General features: G+C 40.0%; 1 protein-coding gene across 2 annotated transcripts in view; it reads left to right on the plus strand.

The window, feature by feature from the left end:
- Positions 1-18,806, plus strand: part of tnr (tenascin R (restrictin, janusin)) — a 227,360-nt gene that overhangs the window by 171,823 nt on the left and 36,731 nt on the right. For both annotated transcript variants that reach the window (XM_068339849.1, XM_068339850.1), the window contains exons 21-23: positions 8,909-9,028; positions 10,085-10,228; positions 17,675-17,805. In XM_068339849.1, the coding sequence (XP_068195950.1) occupies positions 8,909-9,028; positions 10,085-10,228; positions 17,675-17,805 (395 nt within the window). The remainder of the gene's footprint in view (positions 1-8,908; positions 9,029-10,084; positions 10,229-17,674; positions 17,806-18,806) is intronic.

Raw genomic sequence — 18,806 nt, forward strand, 5'->3', positions numbered from 1 at the left:
AGGTCCTCTCTCCTGTCGTTCTCGGTTTTGCTTGTAAACTTGTTGATCAACGCACCAATGTGGACACGTGTGGACAGAGATTTTTTTCGAAAACGCTGTCGTGTGGACGCAAATCTTTTTCTATGCGGGGTGAAAAAAGTTGCATTTTCAAAAAGTTCCAGCACCATGTGGACGGGCCCAGAGTCTTTCATCATGGTTTTCTTGATGCGTGGGCCATTGTGGGCTTGGCGCAGCATAGTGAAGACATGGTTCATGTTGTTAGTATTGGCCGCGGACTCTGGTTGTTCAACTTCTGCTTGCCAGAACTTCTCTCTGTCCTCAGCTATGGCCACATTGCAATGGTTGTTCAGTCGCCGGTACTCGGTCAGGTCACCTTGGAGCCTGGCCTGGCACCACTGGTCGATGATTTGGAGTGTCCTCTCCGATATCCAAGGCTTTTTGAGGGGAGGATCGGGAGCATCCAAGGAGATTATAAGCTAACTGTATGACACTATCCTTGAGGGTCTGCCAGTCTGTCACTTTATCAATGGCCAGGGCATCAAACGTGCGGCAGATGGAGCAACTGAACTCAGTGGCAATGCTTGGATCAGTAGGGAGGAATCCAGGTGAGGTTGAGTCTTGGTATGCTGGTTGGCTGGCAACTTTAACTTAAGCTGGGCCACCAGTAGGCAGTGCTGCCAAGCTCTGCACCTTTGTACACATGGCAGTTGGTAACAAACAAGTTCCAGTGTCGGGAGATGAGGATGTGGTCGCCAGCCATCTGGGCAATACCATGTCCAGTGATGGATCAGTTTCTGGGGAAACCAGATGTCAGCGAGGCAGAGGTTGTTGTAGTGGCAGTGAAGGAGAAGGAGAAGTTGTCGTTTGTAAGCATGTCAGCAAAGGTTGTGCCAACAGGTGAGCCTGACCGATCGTGCTGGAAAGAGTGGAATTGGCGTCAGTGAGAATAATGGTGAATCTGTGTGGTGGGGCTTGGCCAACAGCCTGATGGAGTTGGTCAAAGAAGGCATCCTTCGGATCCTCATCAGCGACATCGGTGGAAGCATAGACACTGTCATCTTGCCGCGTTAGTGGAGGAAGCGGGCCAAAAACAGTCTGCTGCTCAGAGGGGTCCAACTGATGAGGCATTTACAGAGAGCATTTGGGAAAGCAAGTGCCATGCCATAGAGGCCTGTCTGTCTCTCGGGGCCACTCCAGATGTAGAAGTGGTCGCCTGCTGTTGTTTCGCCATTGCTTTGCCATCGTAATTCACAGAGCCCTGCCAGGGTGATGTTATAGCAGCTGAGCTCTCGGGACAGCAGAGTGGCAGCTCCAGGGCGAAAGAGTGTCTGGACATTCCATGTGGTGACACGGGTCCAAGGACAAAGGTTGATCCATTCTCGTCGGTTGGAGGCAAGCTGGGGGGTCCATTATCTTGTTGAATCAGCACCTCTCAAAGATGTAATATAACCCCAATAAAGGTAGGATTTATTGCCATATGACTTGGTTTCTGTGCTTAATCACCTTCTGATATACTTCCAATGTGCTCTTGTAATCCTTTGTATCATATAATGGTTTGTACTGCATTCAAACCACATTCCTCCCACTCATTTCCCTACAAGTCTCAGATAAGTGTCCTGTGAGTGGGCGGCAATGGAGGAAAATCTCTGTATCGTCTTTTCAGAATAATAGTCCTGACACAACAATAGTAGTAGTTGCTCATTTGGATTTGCTGTTTGTGCTAAAAGAGCAACAGATGCAACACACAGACACGAGGGAAGATTTCATAAGTTAACAAAATTAAAACGGCCTTGTGTGATTTCTTCAGAATCATAGGAGGTCTTTTGAAATTATCACTGAAAAATGATTTGTACCTTGACATGTTCACTTAATACCTGTTTATCACTACATCATCAATAGCTGTCTCATTGCTATTACAGACATTAACTTATTTAAGACAACTTAATTAATGTAATATGCAATAACTTATGTTAGTGAACAGGTGCACACATGCACAGAGGCCAGAGCATTTCAGCAATGCAGCATCATGTGCTGCTCATGCAGTCATCTTGGCCATAATGGTCCTGTCGACAATGCGGATGGTGCAACAATTGCTGCTACAGGAACGATGGGAATTTTTAACCCATTCTGAAACTCTCTCCTTATCTCCTCACTAGCTTTATTTTATTCTATAATTCTCCTAAATTCACCTGTTTTGTTCCCTATCTTTCTGTTTTCTCATTTTTTTCTATCACTCTTCCTCTGTTTTCATCAGTTGTGTTTTGATCCTCTTATCCCTTATCCCTACTTACTTCATACCTTATTTCTTCTCTCTCTCTCTCCCTGTTTCGCCCTACCAGTGTCCTGGTCAGAATTCTCAAGATTCATGCTTTCAGACAAAAAAGTCAAGAAAACCTAAAACCTCATTCGTACACACATTTGGGACACAGATCTTCTCTGTGAAAACCTAAGATTAAGACACTCTCGTGATGTTGCATACGTGATGTGTGTGTGTGTGTGTGTGTGTGTGTGTGTGTGTGTGTGTGTGTGTGTGTGTGTGTGTGTGTGTGTGTGTGTGTGTGTGTGTGTGTGTGTGTGACAGAGAGAGACAGAGAGGGTGAATAGAGCCCAGAGATTGAGAGCAGAATGTGTGTATGCATGTCAATGAGAGCTGATTCCCTAAAAGACGCCGTCCAGAGAAAAAAGGTTGGAGTCTCTTTCTCTCATTTTCAATCTGTTATTCATGTGTGTTCTCTATATTTATTCAAAACCCTTTAAAAAATTCCCAATTTACAATGTCAAGCTTGTTAGTAATGGCGTATAACATTTTGCCCACATCACACTGTTTCTAACCAGGGACATGTTAATGCCATTTTTAACAACAATACAATAACTGAGGATTTTGAAGAATAATCCAGCAATTCCTGACTAAGTACATAACGACATGAAATACAGTTTTCTGCTTTCTTTGTTCCCTGAGCAGTTATTGTGAGAGGGAATGGAAAAGCATAGAACCATATTTCATTTTGCTGATGTAGCAAGAAGTGCTAATCTAAGATGAATTTGGAAGGGACTCTACAGGGAGGATGTAGATCCTTTTATCAGAGGGCGCTCATTGGGGAAGTGTCAGGACCCCTTTTATATCATTACTCTTCCTAAAACAGGTGTTTGAAGACAGATCACTGAAGATGGATGAGGGAGTACAATTCTATATGAAAATGAACTAGAAGGGCACTCAATAGAACATATTCCTCTTCCAAGGCCCAGCATCCTTTTAAATGAGGTTTAATCCAAGCCAAAATTCCAATGATTAAACTAGCCTAATTGGTGTGATAAATATACAGTATGTGTGGTTTAGACAGAAAAGTGCTGGACAAAAAAGGTCCAAAATGGCCTTGCAATTTTGCAGTAAATCTGCCCATTTATCCAGATCCACTCCATAATGTTTTTTTTTCTTTTTTGCATGCATGTTTCCTGCTAAAAAACAACAGCAGAGGAAAACACATCGTCTATTGCAATGAAAATAAATAAATAAATCTGAACATCAAAGAGGGGAGACATTTTTTAGTGCTGTTGCTTCACAGCAAGAAGGTTCCAGTTTGATTCTTTTTTGTGGGGAGTTTGTATATTATTTTGTGTCTGTGTAGCTGTAGTATGTTTTTGCTGTATGATGAACGGGACACAAATGTATTTATATACTGTGTATATATATATATATATACATATATATATATATATATATATATTTTTTTTTTTTTTTTTTTTTTCCCCTAAAAATTCCTCCCACCTCCATGCACTTCAGGTTAATTGGCCTTTCCAAATTGCCCAGAGGAGTGAATATGTGCGTGCCTGCTTGTCTTTGTGTCTGTGTTGCTCCACGGTGCACTGGCTTTGCGTTGGGAGTTTCCCTTGCCTCTTGCCCTCAGTCAGCTGGGATAGGCTCCAGCCCCCCGCAACCCACCTCAGCAGATGGAGTGGTAGAAGATGAATGAATAAATGAAACTATTAGGCCAAGTGATACGTACCTTAGCCAATCACAGCTGAATTGTGAATGGGACAGCATGTATTTTGAAGTTTTGAGTGGTGGAAGTAGATGTTTTAATTTTGGGGAACAAGAATCATCACACCCTCTTGGGTTCCTGTACTTGTTCAGGTGTGCATTCTTGTTCAGCTCCTTAATGAACCTCATTATTTATTAAAGTGGATGTTCTTTGAGTTGCATGGAAGAACAGACCCTCAGCAGAAATGGTTTCTGGAACCAAACGACTCAAGGATTTATTGCTAAGCTATTCTGTGGGTGGACATTAGCTCGGTCAGTTTTTGCTAGACTGGTTCTTCTTAGTGAGCTACGTCGGGACCTCCAAGTTGTGCACTGGAGGAAATAAAGCCTCTGCTTAAACTAGAAGGTGTCCCGATTTATCAAACAAAAAATACAATACACATTATCAGAACCACTTCACCTGCATGGGCAATGAAAAGAGTTTTGTATTACTTGTTTTTAGCAGTGAATTACAACGAGAAAGAGAAAATTTTCTCCTGAAAGTCATATATAAATGCATTTTTCAATGCTCCTCGGGTCTTTAAGTAACTACATCAGAATCAGAATCAGTTTTAATTGCCATCGTTTGTTAAAAAACAGACAAGGAATTTGTTTTCGGCAGGTGGTGTCTCAGACTACATACAGTTCTGTTCATGTAGTCAGTTAACAGAACCATAACTTCTCTAAAATTTCTTTTGACGGTACCTTTTCCTTTAACATTAGCTCCTTTCCTAATCTCCCGATCAGTTAGTATTTTTTCTCCAGTTTGCCTGCTAACATTCATCTATGGCTTCGCAATGCCCGCCCAGCGCAATCTATGATTTGACAACACTAAGTTGTGATGTCACCACGTTGATTTTTGACTACCTTGGGTGTGCTTGGTTTATAATACAAATATTATAAACCAAACATATTCATATGTTTGGTATGAAGTCTGATATTACTGTTCTATCGTGGCATTTCCACGGGTTCCCACTACTTTTATATTATATTATTATTATATTATATTACATTATATTGCTAGTGGGAAAAAAAAAGTGTCAGTTTGACCTTGTTAGAGAGAACTCTTTCAATGTCAGCATTTCTTTTGTCAGTTCTTTCAGTGCTAAATTTTACAGTTTCACTGCCAGCACTGCATTCGTGGATGGACTGTGCCAAAATTGTGCTGAAATGTAGTGTATTTGGCAGCTGACACACAAGAACTTATGGTGCAGAGTTTCTCATCAGTGTCTGATTGAACCACATCCCCAGACATTAGTCCCAGAGCAGCCTTTGTTTCTTCTCCAAACCTTTTGCTTTCCTTGAGTTCAAACATGAACTTAAGCCCCCTGATCTTGACTTTCAGTGTGTGCATTACATAGATGGCTCGAGCCTGTGATTCACCAATGTAATCAGAAAATGGAGAGAAGTGATTGGATTATCACTGACCCTGCATGATAGAGGAGGATGCCCTGTTTATCCCCACCTATATATTGAATAAGCTCACTTGAAAAGTCTCACGCTTTCACGGTGTCACCAACTCAATCCACTACCTGTCAATCAAGGACCCAACCAATCACAGCCCTCAACCAATCACGGTGGATCTGCCAGAAGGAATCATGTGAAAAATATGGCATAAGTTATCTGCCATGTTAGGAGGATGTTACCGAGCTATCTTTTTGGTAACATTTCTTTTCCACTTGCTCTTTTGACAGGTGCCTTTTCCTTTAATGTTAGTTTCTTTCGCAATCAGACGATTAGTTAGCTTTCTTTCTCTAGTTAGCCTGCTAACATTCATCTAAGGCTTCGCAATGACCACCCAATGCAATCCATGATTTGCCAACACTAAGTCATTAAATCACCACGTTAATTTTTGACTACCTTGGGTGTGCTAGGTTTATAACACCAATACATTTTTTTCCATGTTTGTTATGAAGTCAGATATTATTGTTTTTTCGTGGAATTTCCATGGGTTCCCGCTAGTTTGTTTTTTTTCTTTGATAACCTTTAGTTTCTTCATCTCATTACTGATAAAATTGACTTTGCAACCTTCCATTACATTCACTTACACCTTTTGCAATTAAAGTAATGGTTTTAATCAAGTTTGTTCATGTGTCGTAGCCACAAGTTAGACACGAGCTGGTTTATGCATGCTAATAAGCTCGCTTAATTTTTTTTTATTCCGATGGAGCAGGGCAGCATTAATTACCTCATCCAAGCACACAAATTGTTCTGTGTTCTCCTGTCATGTTCACTGTTGTGCCATAATTACACGCCTGACGACAAATTGAAGCTCAAACACTGTGGTTAAAAGTCATATTAAATTCAAACTCAGTTTGATATGTTCAGCAGTCTGACAGTAAAGTTAGGATGGGGACATGGTAACAGTAGGATCTGTAAAATATCTAGGGGCTTCTACTGCTTTTCCCATAGTGCCGAGTGTCTCTTTGATGAAAGGAATGAGAAAACAGTGCAAAAAGTGAGTCAGAGCATCATTTTTAACAGCAGAACTCCCAAAGCAGTCAATCTGACTGGTCTCAAAATTTGTACCAACATTTGTACCAATACACCAATCGGACCATGACTTTTCCTAAATGTGTATATTTTTTATTCTGTCATCATTAAAATTTCAAAACACAAAAGAGATCTGAGGGTTTCTATCTCATTTAGACTGCTCGGACATTATTTGTATACAATTTGGATTATCATTAAAATATCCAAGAATAAATTGGTGGAATAGGTAAAAACACACCAGGACACTAAATTAAAACTATAATGATTTAGTGTTTTATTTATTTAATTGACACAACATAGCTTCTCTGCAATTACACATCCAAATTTGAACTTTGAAATAAAAATAAATTTCACTCTGTGAAAAAAAGACAAATGCATCCTACTTCAAAATATATTGGTGTCCTCATTAGACCTTAACAAGGAAGATTATTAACTATTATGACCAATCCAAAATGCTGTGATGGCTGCCAGCCGGCTTGAGACACTGATGTTATGATGCCAAGTTGTTTGCTTATGGTTCACAAACACTGATATGAGTGTTCTTGTAGTTGCAGAATTCTGACAGACTGAGTGTTAAACAGTATGAATGCAAAACCCAAGTGTCTCAATTTAAAGTCAGATGCGGATTGAATATCCTTTTTCGCATCGTACTTCATTCAACATAAGTTGGCTAAAAATTGTCTTTGCATCTCTTGGCAGTTGATCCACCAGTGGCGAAATGAAAATCTTTTTTAAAGACTCGGTTCTACCATTTTCATGTTAATTCATAAAACTTTACAAAGGCGAGAAGACCAATTTTTTATTTGATTGGTTTTATACTTTCTTATCATGAAATTGAATGAGAATGAGTACAGCCCAGCCAGAGTTTAATCTTATTAGTATACTGTACATATGAACAATCAGTTGTTCAAACAGGTACCGTAATTCATCATCATCATTATCATCATTATTCATCATCATCATCATCATCATCAATTATTAAAATCACATTTTTTCTGGTCTCTACATATACATATTGGTCCTCCCTAATCCAACCAACTCCTATAATCTGGTAAACAAATGCTTCCTGCATCAATAGATATTTGGAGTTTTAGGAATCCATCGTCCGGACCGAATCAAAACAATGGGATTTTGCTAGAATGGCCATTTGTGACATAAATTACGTCACAAATGGCACTCTGTGATTGGACTGAGTGATTGACGATATTGATTGATTGACATTTTCCAACGGCGTGGCAATCCCCTAGGGGGGAATTCATTAACACTACAGTAGCATTGTGTGGTAGTGTCTTAGCTACACACTGAAAGTTGATAACAAGCTGTTGAACTAAGTTAGCATTTGGCTAACTAGTTAGGTCCACTTCAGTCAGTTTGTGTGTGTGTGTGTGTGTGTGTGTGTGTGTGTGTGTGTGTGTGTGTGTGTGTGTGTGTGTGTGTGTGTGTGTGTGTGTGTGTGTGTGCGTGTGCGTGTGCGTGTGTGTGTGTGTTTGTCCGCCCGAAGCTATCCCCGGCATCACAGCGCACACATAACCAGTTGCACATTATTAATTATTAATTCAGAACAATTGTCTATTTTTTGGTGAATGAAAGCAGCTTGAGCTCTTCTAAGTGATCAGAGAGCTGCATGTATACACACACAAACACAAGAATACAAGAGATAAACTTGGTCTTACTGGTAAAATCCCACGTTTCATTAGTTTGTGTGAGCTTAGCTCCTGTTTTATCCACAATATGTCATTGTCCATGACGATTTTCGGAAAGACCAGCTTTAACAATCTCAATATATCACTTTGAAGCGGGATGTAATTATCTCACCGGCTGGTCTCATCATGTTTACACAATGAGCCACAAGTCTTTGTTCAGCAAAGACTGGGGAACATGAGGAAGTAGGTCCACGCTTAGTGCCGAAAAATCAACCGTTATATCATGAAAAACAAGAGTGGAAAACATGAGAAGAATTGCAGCGAAATATGTATCAGTGAAGTTACTTAAAGTTCAAAAAGCTACAGACAATGGCAATCGTTAGATCTGTAATGCAGGCGCGTTCAAGTGGCGCAAGTAAACAAACGCATGTGAACGCACGGGGGAAGGAGGTGTTGATTGGTAAACTAAGAGTGGGGAGGGATATAGGGAAGGCTCAAAGGGGGTAGAGGTGGAGATAAGGAGCTGAGAACTATGCCCCATTGAAACAAACCTTTAGAGAGCGGAAATGGATTTATCAATATTCAAGCAAAGATACTGAGCACCATGGATCACTCTGGGGCAAGACATTTCAAATACTGTGTAGTTGGACATCTGGCAGCTGAATGTCAAGAATTTTAAAAAGCATAATATGGGACCTTTAACAAGTCCTCCTTGGTCCTGGCTTCCTAACTGTGTGCTGTGATGTCATTGTAGCGATGGACATGCCAGCTGAGTTGACAGCTCTCAACATAACTCCTCAAGGCGCCCTGCTGAAGTGGAATTCCCCTCTTTCCAGTGTTGACAACTATGTGCTGACCCTCACACACAACCAGGGTGAGTGAATATTGATCTGAAGGATGTTGTCAATTTGCGGTTTATTAGACAGTGACGGATTGATAAACCATTGACAAAAAAAAAGTAGACCAATTGAGTCATTTCGATAAAATCAACCATGTTGTTTTCTCTCAGTTGCTTCAACTATGGGATGTCAAATCACAAATATAATAAATGTTGTTGATAACTTAAAAGTTCCTAACTCTTGCAAATGTGTCATGTTTGTGTTTCATAAATGGGACTGTGAAAATAAATATTTACTTATCAACTTCTTGTTGCCAATGGGTTGTTTGACCCATGCAGCCCAATTAAATTATTTCAATCTTACACTACATAGAAGTGACTGGTCTGCTTTGTTATTTAAGTCGTTCAGGTACATGATGTAAAGATGTGACACATTTTTAAGGAACCTTTCTCCAAAATGTTTGTACCAGGACCAAAATGTTTTTGCTTGTACCATGGAGCATCTAATCCGTTGCTGATTTCACACAACTTCTGCATGAAGAAAGTGGACAAAAATTACAAATCACAATGGGTAGACAAAGGGCGGCACGGTGGCGCAGTGGGTAGCCCTGTCGCTTCACAACAAGGCGGTTTGGGGTTTGAGTCCCACTCTTTGCAGAGTTTGCATGTTCTCCCCGTGACTTTTGTTGTAAAATAAAACTTAAACTCAGTGGACTTTTATCACTGCAGAAGTCATATCATATTTGTTTAATAGTCATTCTTTTTTAAGTCAAACAATTAGTTTTTCATGAGGAAGTTTTCAATCCAGAGGCCATTTCTTAACTGCAAATGCAGATTGGAAGATTTTTCTTGGTTATTTTTATTTGTACGTATTTCAATTAATTTGGTCAGACTGATACCTGTATCATGAAAGTATCTGCATCTGAATTTTAACATTTATTTAGATAGGATCAGTGATCATGAGTGTTTTACTATAAGTAAATTATATTCAGCCATACCCCCAAATCATGTTGACGTGTTTAGACAAGCCTAAATATGAAGTTGCATGAATTGGTAAATGCATATATAAGTGGTTGTACTTCTGATTTCCAGTGACAGCGGAAACTTTCTTAGTGGAAGGCAACAAGCAGGAGCACCAGCTGTCCAACCTCAAACCGAGCACCAGTTACTCTGTCGCCCTCTATGCCACTAAAGGACCCCTCACCAGCGGCACTGTCATCACTAACCTACAAACACGTATGCTCTCCTTTCATTCAGATGTTGTCAGTATACTATCATTATTTTATTGATTAGATTACCTTAAGGTGAAAGTTCACTAGATTCAGAGCGTTGAGGTGTTTGCATGACTCATGCTACCTATTTGAAACCATGCTTTATTGGTGATGTTCAAGGTGATCAACATTTTGCTTGTACAGATTTTGCCTGAGTATTTTGGGTCATTGTCCTGTGCACCAGCTTTAACCTTTACAGTCAGTGTGCACTCACACATTTGGTCCTTTATATTCGTCTTTCCACGGTCACAAGGGTCGGAGTATTAAATAAAATGTGAGATGGGCAAAGCCATAAGCTGTCATGAGAATTAACCTGTGAAGCCACTCGTCACCTTTTGCCTGCTTTACTTCCAGTTGACCCATGTCTCTAATTGTGTTCACCTTCACCTGGTCTGCTGCATCAAGAGAAAAGTTAGGAGTCAAGAAGTTGTTCCAATTTAGCTGACTTGGAGCACTCCAGACTTTATTCTAGATTTCTTGCAGATGAAAAAGGACACACTTTTCTATCAGCAGAGGAGTACATAATCCCCCAAGGACAACCAGAGCTACATGGCCTGTACTGCAGCAGAGACAAACTGCTCAGAACAGAAACAGAATCTGTGCTGCCGAGACTTCAAAACATAAATGGGGCTTTGGAAAATTAGGTGTGCCTACAAGCATGTCATTGCAGTTTAAGGTGATTCGAATTTGGAAACAGATGCTCTGCTTGGTACAGCATGTGTCCAAGCCTCTACAGAGGAAATAAAGTGTGCTTTTGTTAGATTCTCTCATGTAAAATAGATAAGTTGGGAAATTTTTGTTTGAGCAATATCATGGAGTGAGCAAAGGAACTTGTGATCAAGGCAGCACAGTGGTGTAAACCAAAAAAATTTAAGAAAAATAAAACAAGCGTTTTGTTTTTTAATATAATATGTTATCGAAGTAGCCAACAATGGGTGACTGCCTTGATGCTCTCCTGGTGTGGAAAAAACTAAATTTATTCTTGTCGAGATCAAATTCCTCAATTGTGGTCAGAAACACATGAGGCAATTCAGTTTTTTTACATGGTGAAAGAAATTGTATTGAATGTGCTATTAGTGGAATATAGCTGAATTGCATTGGCTTTTATCAATATTTTTTTGCAATGAATATTTCATAGGAAGGAGATTCAGAAAGAATAATATTTGGATTTCATCTCTGAAGAGACTGATGCTTCTGCTAAGGAACATTTTTGTCTTTATTTCTCCTGTATTCAAGATTTTCCTCCATCTAAACCTGATTACAATCCCAAAGCTCTTGTTTGACTCTGCTCACATATCATGTTTGCTCAGGCTGTTCTGTTCCGGTGGAAAATGTCATATTGGGAAAGACCCTGATAGGAAGGTACGATTGATCAGTTTGCTCAACCGTTCTGTCTGAGGCTGTCACAACTGCTTCTGTTTCTGTCTCCGCCGGCCACTCACTCTATTAGTCTTTTGTTTTTCTCCTCTGTCTGCCTACATAGTCACTTAGTCAAGAATAACTGCTTACTGTTGCATTTATATACAGCATATATGGAATACAATGAGGGTTGATGCATAGCAGAAACATTTTAAAAGACATCTAATTAAAATGTAAAAAAAAATTGTAACAGACTACTTGAATTGCTGATATTGATGGTGGTATTTAAAATAACTGACTGAGAGATGAACAACCTACACCACAGTGTGGTCCGTCTTAACCTCCCAGTCTCCAACACAATATTTTACAGGCACAAAGTTTTCTATCTCTACATTTCTGCTGTTATGCTCTTTCTCAAATTCTTCATAACCAAATGGAAGTGGATTTTCATCCAGTATTTTTTTTTTCATCTGGTCCATATATTGAACAAAAGGCGAAAGTTCAGTGAAAGTTGTTCTTGTCAGGTTTTGACTCCGTTGAAGGAAGGATAGCTCCGTGCTGAACACAGTAAAGTAAGGAAAAGAGTGTCTGACTCATATCGAAATGTGGCCGAGGCTGCCTCAGCCATTCAGTGTGGTTTTTTTTTTTCAATCCCAAGCCTCTTAACCACAGCTGAGAGTTGTTTTGTTGTCTGGCCTCCATGCCTCAGGAGTTCAACACAGAGTAAGACAGCTCCCTGAAGGCTGATATTTTAGCTATAGGGGTGAAAAATAAGGGATTTTGCCATGGGTATCTCTATAAGCCTGTACGCTGCAGCACCAGTACTTCTTTCCTTCAGATGTGTCTGAGCCCACTTGCTGAGAGGTGCTTTGCAAGTTTTGAAGCAGCAGAGATCATTACTGCAGGCAGCTTTGGAGCTGTGGCTGATAGTCGTTCACCAAGTGCTGAGATTGCTGCTATTACAGAAACACTATTTTTGTTCCTCAGGCAATTGATGCATTTTTGCACTTCTATGTGCTTTTTAGAACTTTTGTTGCCATGAAGTCTGTACTGTTGTTTCATGGTATTTGTTTAAGTTATTTAACCACAGCTTCATTTTTTAACTTCCTCTCGCTGTCCAGACACATGAAATATCGGTGACAAACTGACTAATTTGCCTATCAGTGTGACATAACAACCTGATTTTTCAAGTTGTTTTAATAATTTGTCACCTGCTGAAATTTGCTAAAGTGACTCCACATATGTTGGAGCTGTTCTTTGATACTTCTCTATATTTTCATGTTCCTTCTTCCTGATGTTAGAGTGAGCTAAAATCGCCACATCTATCACCACTGCTCTCTTCTGCCAGGAGCTGTTTGTCAGTCTGGAAACTGAAGTCCCACATAACCTTAGCCTTGTTGTTCTCAACCACATTCGGTGGTATGTTCTACTGGGATTTGGCTACTTCTAGTCCATACTGGGTATAGATGTTCCTATACATTATCACAGCTACTTGTCTGTGCCTCTCCATGTATGCTGAGCCGGCTATTATCTTACACCCTCCTACCACATGCTGGACTGTCTCTGGGGCTTTACATAGTCTACACCTTTACATAGCCTGCACCTTGGGTCAGATCTACTGTGGTAGATATTGGTCTCTATTGCTCTTGTACTTAGGGCCTGTTCTTGTGCTGCCATGATCAGTGCCTCTGTGCTGTCTGTCAGTCCAGCTTTATTCAGCCATTGGTAGGTCTTCTTCATATCAGCCACTTCCTCTATCTGAAGGTGGTACATGCCGTGTAGGGGCTTGTCCCTCCATGTTGACTCCTCCGCCTCCTCCTCCTCCACTCTATCATCAGGTTTCTGCTGTCTGAAGCATTCACTGAGCAGTTCATCTTTTGGGGCCATCTTCCTGATGTACTCTTGGATTTTTTATGATGCCATGATGCCTCCCTCTTTCTGCTTACTGGGTACTGGACTTGGGGTGAAACCCTCCATGCATGGTGAGGAACTTTCTAGTCTTGATATCTGTGGCTTCTATCTCCTCAAAAGAAGCATTTGCAATCAAAAAATACATGACAATACAAGACATGACTTCAGGAAGGTTTGTACCTTTGTTCTTTTTTGCTCTTTTGAAAAATCAGTCAAGTATTGTTTGAATAAGTGGGACCAAAGACAAAACAACAAGACTCACATTTTTGACATCCATGTAGAAGCATTCATTCGAAAATCAGTCTGAAAATATATCCGCCTCTCCTTCTTTTCTTCTTCTTGCAACAAACAACTGCTTCCCTTCCTATCTGTTTCTGCATGTGCTTACTTCTCACGTTGTTTACACTGGCAGTTAATAAGACATTAAATGTAGCCAAACCTTCTCATCTCAGCTCCATTGTTAAAACCTCCACATCTGAAAATAGAGTTTCATAGCCAGCAGCACTCTGGCAGCACCTACTCACCTATGTGGGCACACGGCATGCAACAGTTTAATTGGAGTCATAGAGTGAGGGAGAAAGAAAAAAGGACAGGGAAACAAATTGACTTGGAAAAAAAATGAAGACAAGTGAAATGAGGTTGGTTGCAGCCCCTCTGTGGTTGCAGCCTCTTCTCTCATCTATCCCCCACATGCACATGATGCTGCAACAGCTCTCATCAAGTCGATGGGAGGACAAGAACAGAAAAGAAACTCTCCAATCTCCAGCACATTGAGCGAGAATGGCAGCCTGTCAGATGAGGAGAGTAGGAGGTGGACGAAAGATCAGAAGCAAGAGAGAGAAACAGAGGCAAAAATGGAGATAAGCAAATTGGTGAAGAGGAAGACCCTAGATTGATCTGGGAATAGGGGAAAGCATACAAAAGAAGAAGGATGATGAGCAAACAATGAGATGCAGACGAGGTAAGTTAAGATGAAAATGTGCAGGAGAGGAGGGATTGGCATGTCACAGCGAACTTCCATTGACACCTTTATCTCAACCTAACTCAGTATCTCTTGCTTGGGCAATTTCATTTCCCTCACTCCTTCAATCCCTGTGTCACACACTGAGAATCTATGTATCATTGTGAAGGTGTCCTCAATCTGTCAGGAGGTTATCAAGATGGGTACACACTCTTAATTACTGAGCTAGTATTCATATTTCCATAAGTGCACATACACACAAACTGAATGTGTGAAGGTAGATTTTGATTTCTTTCGTGAATAGTTTCAGCCTTTGGCCATTTAAGCCCTTCAGAGAAGTTCACTTAAGTTGAGCTACGGCTCAAGCATCTTTATCTCATTTTCACAGTGGAGAGGTCAGATTGCACACCAAGTGTAGCATTTCGTTCATGTCAGAGGCCCTGTCTCCCTTACACAGAGCACTGTTAGACTGACTGACTGATGCTGTACCCAAGAGTCATGATGTAACTCTTGGAAACTGATTTTTTTTTTCCCCAAATGGAATGTCATCTATTTTATATGGCACAGTAATTCAAGGCTACACCGTGTGAATGCTTCTGTTTCCACCTCAGAACATAAGATGTTGAGTCATAAAGGGTGACGTAAGGCAGGGAAATTAAGGTTAGTGTCTTTGTGATGTGGTTATAAACTATCAATTAAGGTATTATAAACAAGCATTAGTTAATTCTATTGAGGACCAATGTGATATTTGAATGTTATATTGTAATATGCAGCAAAAACTTGGGTGGGCTTTGCTGATCGTGGCTTTCATTCACCTCAAGGACTAAATTTTCATTATAGTATTTATGCAGAAATTTCCAATCATCAATATTATGATATTTGCTTAAAAAGTAATGATCTGGCACATCATCTGTCTTCATTAATTAAAACGTAATTCTTCTAAATATCACCAACTCTAATAACAGTCTAAGCCACGAGTATTGCCTGATGTCGTCTGCCAAAGGCATGTTTCATGAAATTGCACTGAAAGACACAGTCGTTTATCACTATTAGCTTTGGCCCTGTTGTTTATTTTAATCCAACATATACCTTTATGGTGCTGTAAAGACCTAATTTATCTGAAAATGAGAAAACTAGTTCCCAACATATGCATAATTTATTCCAGTTTGAATAAAAACATTTGCAGAACTCAGTTGCTAAAGCATTTACTTTAACTTTTTAGAAAACAGACTTAATTTGTTGAAGGATTTGGAACACTATACTGTAAGGCCATGGACTTAAGTCCTTGGTTTAAGACTTCATGCACATAATGTGCTAGTATTCTTGCAAATTTGATTTCAACTGGGAACATTTAGTGCATTCTTTTACCTGGTATTTTCCATCTCACACTATAGTGCTCCCGCTTTCTTTGCAGTTAATAAATTCCAGGAACCACACGCAATTAAAAATCCGAGATCGAGATCGCGATCAATTTGTCTTATTATTTACTGTAATTTAAGCGTTTATGAACTTTCCCCATACTGATATTAAACCACCTTCTATCTGTATTACCTTTTCCCACACTCTTATCGACTGTTTAAAGTACTTTTGTGTCTCATGAAAGTCAAGGACTGACGGAACGAGCGCATGTCCAGATGCCATCAGCCAATAGAATGCGCGTACAGTATCACCTGGTTGCCTACCAAAAATCCGCGATGAGGTGCAGTCGCAAATGTTAATGTGCGAATGTGCAAGGGCGCATATATGGCAAACCTTTCAAAAAAAGGAAAATAAAAGCAGTTAAAAATCTAAGAAAATGAAGGTTATTCCCTTGCAAAAGGAGAAAAATCACATGATCTCATACTTTAAATCTTGATTCAGTGAAGCAATAATAGTGGAAGAAAAAACTCATTCAATAATGAATTCAAAGGTGACCTTTGGCAACACTGGCATACTATTTGTAGACATGTTAGACATAGACATGTTTATTTACCACTTAATTTCATCATTTGAGGATTAGCTGTGGGTTGTGTGAACCTTATTCTGCTTTCATTATCCAAAAACTCAGGCCAAAGCAGCACAGCATGTTAGTCAGCCTGAGGACAGGATCCATTGCTGTTTCTGTGCTTAAAGGGGTCCTATCACACTTTTTCAGGTCTTTACATATACATAGTGGTCCTCCCACATTGAAAGTTCCTCACAAACTGTTGAACTCAGTTAGTATTTGGCTAACTAGTTAGGTCCACTTCAGTTGTGTATGTGAGTGTGTGTGTGTGTGTGTGTGTGTGTGTGTGTGTGTGTATGTGTGTGTGTGTGTGTGTGTGTGTGTGTGTGTGTGCGTGTGTGTGCATGCGCGCGTGGTTCATGGCAAGAGATAAACTTGGTCTTACTGGTAAAATCCCATATTTTATTAATTTGTGTTAGCTTAGCTCCCGTGTTATTCATGATCTGTCAGTGTCTATGACGATTTTTGGAAAAGCCAGCTTTAACAATCACAGTACATCACTTTGAAGCGGGATGTAATTATCTCACCGACCGGCCTCATCATGTTTACACAATGAGCCAAGAGTCTTTGTTCAGAAAAGACTTGGGAACATGAGAAAGCAGGTCCACGCTTAGTGCCAACAAATCAACCGTTATATCATGAAAAACAGGAGTGGAAAACACTAGAGAATATAAGCAAAATACGTAGCAGCGAAGTTACTGAAAGTTAAAAAAGTTCCAGACTGTGCTGATCGATTGATCTGTAATGCAGGCATGTTGAAGTGGCGCAAGTAAACAAATGTACGTGAACACAAGGGGAAGGGAAATGTTGATAGGGAGCTGAGAGCTACGCCCCATTAAAACAGAGCTTTTTGGGGCGGAAGAGAATTTATCAATATTAAATCAAAGATATCAATATTGATTTGCTTTGTAAGTTAAAGTGTTTCATATATTGTGCTCCTGAGTTAATGTAACTGAACTGAATTTACTAAACAAGTAAAGACCATAGCCCTCACCAAAAACATTCCAGCCATACTACATGTTATTTACATCCGTCGTCCTCTCTGTCCTCTGTCGTCCATGGATGGCTTGAAAATCTTGAAGACTTTCGCATACACCTTTTTATCAAATTAGCAACCACTTCTTGTCCCTTTTCAGTTGAAACACAGCAATCAAATTAACATACCCCCCTCCCCGCATTTTTTTATATTTTGGCAGCAATGGATGCACCTTTGAACCTGACAGCCAGTGAAGTGAATCACCGTAGTGCTCTCGTCTCCTGGCAACCACCAATCACTGAAATAGATAACTACATGCTCATCTACAAGTCGACTGACAGCAGCCAAAAGGTAAGTGATGCAGCTCAACCTTCATGCTTCCTCACATACACGCAGATACACACACACACACACACACACACGCAATGGTGACATACTGCATGCTGCAAATGTCTACATTTTTCTGCAGCTAGAATATGTTTCCTTTTGTGGCTCTGAAAATTATGTTGAGCACCCATGCTGTTACTGCAAGCATGGATGATATTTCATTGAGCATGTATTATAGAGAATGTGCAGTTATCCAGCGTTGAACAGTGTTCAGGAAAAGAACATTAAAGCAGAGTCATAACAAATTTATCTACGTTCAAATTTTATCTTTCCATCACTAGCCTGATGTGGGGTCAACACACACACACACACACACACACACACACACACACACACACACACACACACACACACACACACACACACACACAAGCAACCACATGTGAGAAGAATAAAACAACCAAGCCTGGTTAACAATATTACTTTAATATGTCTCCTAAGAGACATCGTTTATTTTTTGAATTGTTTGATATGGCAGCGTATCAGTAATTAAGGATGCTAGTAAAAGCTGCATGACACGTGCTAGGCTTGTTATGAAACTGTAATTTCCCCAGACGTTCTGCAGAAGAATCGCTTTTGATGTGTGAGTGTCTTCGAAACACACACGCATACAGTATGTAGTCAGATACACCCTTGAAATGCCTCCCAAAGTAGACTGAGCTTCTAAAAAATCAAAACACCCTCACATCCAACAGTTGATGAAATAATGATCCATTACAATCCTTTCTCTCTCTCTTAGTTTAGTTCACATATAATTTGCTTGTGTTCCTACATTTCATATAATTTGTTTTTGAAATGTGAGTTCCTGTTTGCGTAAATCTCTTTTGGATCTTGTGTCAATGTGACTATCTTGTATTTCAACTTTATGAATAAACGTGATTTTAAAAATAAAATCTTTCTTTCATTCTCTCTCTCTCTCTCTCTCTCTCAGACACACACACACACAATATGACTCTGACTGTGTA

Source organism: Antennarius striatus, chromosome 18 (genome assembly GCF_040054535.1).
Source record: "Antennarius striatus isolate MH-2024 chromosome 18, ASM4005453v1, whole genome shotgun sequence".
Classification (NCBI taxonomy): Eukaryota; Metazoa; Chordata; class Actinopteri; order Lophiiformes; family Antennariidae; genus Antennarius; species Antennarius striatus.